The following is a 5,017-nucleotide window of genomic DNA, read 5'->3' as shown; positions in this document are numbered from 1 at the left end:
ATATATATATATATATATAAAAGTATTAGTGAGAATTTTCATGCATGATACATTCAGATTAGACTAATTAAGAACAGAAAATCCAATGTCTGGTTGTGAGTGACGGTTAGATTTTATATTTTTAAAGAGCTAAAGGTAAATTAATATTGTTTTAGAATAGCCTAACTGTGAAACCTGAGAGTTTTAATCACTTTATGTTTTGTTTCAATCCCATCAGGAGAACAGAGACTTCTTTGAGTCCATCTTCTCTCTGGCCAGGACTCCTCGTTCCCTGCAGCACTTGGCACGCTGCAGACTCAGGACCATCCTGGAGGGTCGAGTACACAAAGTGGTCCCAAAGCTGAATTTGCCCTCCTTCATTAAGAACTACCTTCTCCTGGAGTGCAGAGGATATATCCACTGAAACCACTTTTTTTTTTTTAACACCAGTGACTTTTTTTATTTTTTTATTTATTGGATTTGAGTTTTTAATGCTTCAGACTGGAACAAGTTTTGCTGACAAAAAGGTTTACTTTGAAAGTGTATCCTGCCACACGTGCGTTTTTCAGGAGGGAACGAGGCCTGCTGCTGGTTTTCTGTCTTTTAATCCGGATCTTTTCAGCGCTTAAATTATGATTCTTTACCACCAGAGGGCGCTATAGTCTAGAACTGACAGGAAATAATGGATAAGCTTTTTTATGTTTTATAATTTTGTTTTTTTTATTATTATAATTATATTTTACTTTTGCAATTACACTTAAATAGAATAAGTTGCTTGTATGTTTTGCACAATAATTGTCATTGGTTGAAGTTAAAGCACTCAAGTTTCTAAAATATTCCGTTTAATGTTATTAAAAATAGTTATTCTCACAAAAATGTTGTAATTAAAAGATTTAGTTCAAATATTTGTTTGAATAAATTTTTACATAAATAATTTAAGCAATTTAAATGGCTCATTTTTCATCATTTAATATTTGTATATTACTTTTACCATTTTTACATTTGATATTAAGAGGCAGGGGGGTGTTATAAAAACAACAGGAAAATCCTATTTTAAGCCTAAAGCATTGTTGTTGTTAAATAAAATACTTATATTGCAATAAACTATCCTGTAAAAAAAGTTTAGATATTTTTTTCACATATATCAGGAGGTTTTTTTTTTATTCATGGTAAAACAATTATTTCCCCAAAAGAAGTTTATATGTCCAAACATAATGTTTTTTTTTGTTGTTGTTTTTTTTAATGTTTTCTCATTTTGATGAACAACTGAGCAAACAATAAAATCTCTAATAAATAATTTTTAAAAAATGAACTGGAACTTGGCAATTTTTTCCTTCAGGAAATATAAAATTTGCTTCTTATTTGTAACAAAGTAGATTCAATTATTTTGTTTAAAAGAGGCCAAAAATCGTTCATAATAAAAATAAAAATAAAGTGCGCACGTGAGTTGTGGAACACCGGGAAAAGACAGGATTGGGGGGGAGTGGGGTGGGAGTGGGGGGGGGGGGGGGGGGTTGGATAGATCAAAAAGAGGTGCTGCTGAATGAAGTCAGATGCAATTATAAGAATTAGCCCGGCCTGGCCCTCCACAGCTAATCAGAGTCGGTGGTGATCTGTTTATGTCCTCGTGCAATCAGACGAGCGGCTGGAGAGCGCGCGCACCCAGGACTCAATAGGGCCAATCATCATCACTTTCCACTGTCATTTAAAGGCTGAGATGATCTGCGATTAACAGTGCTCAAAGAAAAGAGAGGAGTGATTTCTTTTCTCCCTCTTTATTCTTCACGTGGATCTTTTTCTTTCTTTCTTTCTTTCTTTTTTTTACAGACAAATTACTTTGCAAGGATAAAAAATAAATAAATTAATTAAAAAATAGAGAAATGGTTCATTAAAGGTTAAAACAGAGCATGGATAAAAACATTTAAAGCCCATATTTGACTTTGCCCGTGTCCACACATTGCAGTTGACCTCGCATAAGTGTCTTTTATTTGGCTCTAATTTGGCCCCGAGTATGTCTCTCCAGGGAACAATTGTTGCGGCACTTCTTTTCTCCTGGAGCCCGCGCGCCTTTTTGTTTTTCAGCCGGCGGAGAATAAGGACAGCGAGCGGTGAAACATCTGCCTCTCCTCCCCTCCTGATTCTCTGATGCCCGGGTCGCCTCCCCCCATCCCCTCCCCAGAGATCCCCCCCACCCCAACAAAAAGAGGCCCGCCGTTGTTTTTACGCTGTCCCCTTGAATCCAGAGTAATTACTTATCATCAATCAAAATTAATAATAGCTGATTGGGTTGGTGTGGTCAACGATTATAGAAGGGGAAGGGCTGGAGCAGTCTCTCACACCGCTTTCCGCAGTCAATGGTCGAAACCTGGAGAGGAGGAAGGGGAGGGGGTGCCGGGGGGGGGGGGGGGGGGCGGCTGTGGGTGCGACTCGTCTATTTGGTCTCCACTGGGAAACTACTGCCTCTCAAGACGGCCAAAAAGTCAGAGGCTGAATAAGGAAATGAAGCGTAATTTGAGGAAGATGGATGAGCCCCCAGGGAACACCCCCCACCCACCCCCCCTCTTTCTTTTTTCTTTTTTTTTTTTTAGTCCTCTTGTATTGTAGACGATAACCAATGCGCTCCCGGCCTCTGTTCCTGCGCGCGCTCACTCACACCGTGCGTCGCGAGGGAGGAGCCGCGGAGAGGTAGATAGATCGCGAGCGTGTGTTTATGTCTCAGTGCGCGTGACGAATAAGAGAGGAAAGGGACACAACAAAGCAGAGATCCGGGCAACAAAAAGGAGTCTCCGCTCCCAGCGATGACACAACACCACAGGATCTACTTTCAGTCCACTCAGACTTCTTGAAGTGAACTTTTGCGCGTCGGCGAGGAGAGGATATTCGGTGCCAAGTTTTCCTCCCGAATTTAAAAAAAAAAAAAGTGTTTTGCTGCGAAAATGCAACGACCAGGCGGTCAGGGGACTGCGTTTTCAATCGACTCCCTGATTGGAACCCCTCAGCCCAGGCCGGGGCACCTCCTCTACACGGGCTACCCGATGTTCATGCCCTACAGACCTCTGGTTATCCCGCAAGCTCTGTCCCATTCGCCTCTGTCGTCCGGGATCCCGCCGCTCGCGCCGCTGGCTTCCTTTGCCGGGCGACTCACCAACACGTTCTGTGCCAGTTTGGGACAAGGGGTGCCGTCCATGGTCGCGCTCACCACGACAATGCCGAGCTTTTCGGATCCCCCGGACAGTTTCTACCCACCGCAGGAGCTGCCGGGGCCCCGTCTGAGCGCAGCTGACCCTGGAGCGAGGAGACAGGAAAGTCCGCACTCCGACGAGCTACACAGCCGGGACAAAGGCTCCGAGCTGCTCAACTTTTCAGAAACTTTCCAAACAATATCAAGTAAGTGCAGCCTCTTTAAGACTTCACGCTTTTCCGTGGTAAAGACTCGCGCGTAAAAAAGTTGGCACTGTGCGTAAAATGCGTAAAATCGAGAGCGCTGCCAGATTTATGTGTTGGCACAAATGGAAATGATGCAACATGTGTCAGAACACATCAAGTCTATTTAGGACAAATGAAATCATAAATTTCCCTTAAGTGGTTAAAATTTTAAACAGATTTTCAAATAATTTAACAGCAAAAACATTAAGGAAAGGAAAAAAAAATAAGATTGAAGAAGTTGTCAAAATTCTATACGCAAAGGCAATGAAATCCTGAGAAACAACAAAAGTGCCCAATAAAAGTAGACTTTTCTTTTCAAATTCTTAAATTTCAGATGCGTTTTATGGGCCTTTTACGCAAAAACGCCATCTTTTTGACTTTTTTTTCCTAACAAATTCTTCAGACTGCTGCACTCAAGTTTTTGAACCTGTGATTTTTTTTTTCCCACCCCTTCATTTGTTTAGGTGAGACCAAGCTCTACAGTTCAGACGACGAGAAGCTGGACCTAAAGTCAGCGGACACCGCGTGCAGCGACCGGGACGACAGCTCCGCGGACAGCGAGAACGAAAGTTTCTCAGACGGGAACACCTGCGGGGCCCTGTCCCAGAAGGGCAAACTAAAAACCGGCTCCCAGGAGGCGCTGCCCGCCGGGAGCTCGGCCGGGAAGAGCCGCAGGAGACGAACAGCTTTTACGAGCGAGCAGCTGCTCGAACTGGAAAAGGAGTTTCACTGTAAAAAATACCTTTCTCTGACTGAGCGCTCGCAGATCGCGCACGCGCTGAAACTGAGCGAGGTGCAGGTGAAGATCTGGTTTCAGAACCGCAGGGCCAAGTGGAAACGGATCAAGGCCGGCAACGTCAACAACCGGTCAGGGGAACCCGTGAGGAACCCCAAAATCGTCGTCCCCATCCCCGTGCACGTCAACAGGTTCGCTGTGAGGAGTCAGCACCAACAGATAGAGCAGGGGACCAGACCATGAGCTCAGAGGAAACATCTGAAAACAGATTATTCAAAGACTTTCTGTCCCATTGAATTTGTTGAACGCATGAAGAACAAAAACGGAGGAATCAGTTTTATTTTATTTTTCCATTTATTTTTATTTTTGGTCTGAGAGAGAGTTTGCTCACACGCAGATAAATTATTCGTGTTTTCCCTTTTTCTTTTAATTTATTTATTCTCCTGTGAATAATGTAAATAGAAATGTGCACTACGAGATGTGACTGTAAATACTTTGGAAGTATTTATTTGTAGGGCCAAAACCTTCTGATGTGCATGTCCTCATTTGGTGAAGATATTCTGGTTTATTTTTTATTATTATTTTTTTGTTTGTTTTGTGTTGCGTAAAATTTGTTGCATGGAACTGATTTTACATTTTGGTTGGCACATTTGAGAGATTTATTGAGGTTAAAAAGAAAAGATAAGACGGGAATAACAAGAAGGGACAACTGTAAAGTATATTTGACCTAATAAATCGCTTTATAAGAATGCTGGAATCCAGTTTGAATCTTTTTTTTTTTTAGGGCAACGATTTTAAAACTCAAGAAAGAATTTAAAAAATTTGCTTTATTCTGATGGAACTAAATAAAAATCAACATATTATTAAAAAAAAAAA

The 5,017-nt window shown here is 41.8% G+C and overlaps 2 protein-coding genes across 2 annotated transcripts in view; both read left to right on the top strand.

The window, feature by feature from the left end:
• asb10 (ankyrin repeat and SOCS box containing 10) overlaps positions 1-403 on the top strand; it is a 3,920-nt gene extending 3,517 nt beyond the window's left edge. The window contains exon 5 of the mRNA XM_037681761.1: positions 218-403. Coding sequence (XP_037537689.1) covers positions 218-403 — 186 coding nt within the window. The remainder of the gene's footprint in view (positions 1-217) is intronic.
• Positions 404-2,915: 2,512 nt separating this feature from the next.
• gbx1 (gastrulation brain homeobox 1) lies at positions 2,916-4,842 on the top strand. The gene is made up of 2 exons (XM_037681760.1): positions 2,916-3,366; positions 3,870-4,842. Exons 1-2 carry the CDS (start codon positions 2,916-2,918, stop codon positions 4,382-4,384), a joined length of 966 nt encoding a protein of 321 aa, XP_037537688.1. The 3' UTR covers positions 4,385-4,842.
• Positions 4,843-5,017: the final 175 nt, after the last annotated feature.

Source organism: Nematolebias whitei, chromosome 9 (assembly GCF_014905685.2).
Source record: "Nematolebias whitei isolate Nwh7 chromosome 9, NemWhi1, whole genome shotgun sequence".
NCBI classification, from domain to species: Eukaryota; Metazoa; Chordata; class Actinopteri; order Cyprinodontiformes; family Rivulidae; genus Nematolebias; species Nematolebias whitei.
Note: the sequence above shows the minus strand (reverse complement) of the source record. Positions and strands in the feature narration are given on the sequence as shown.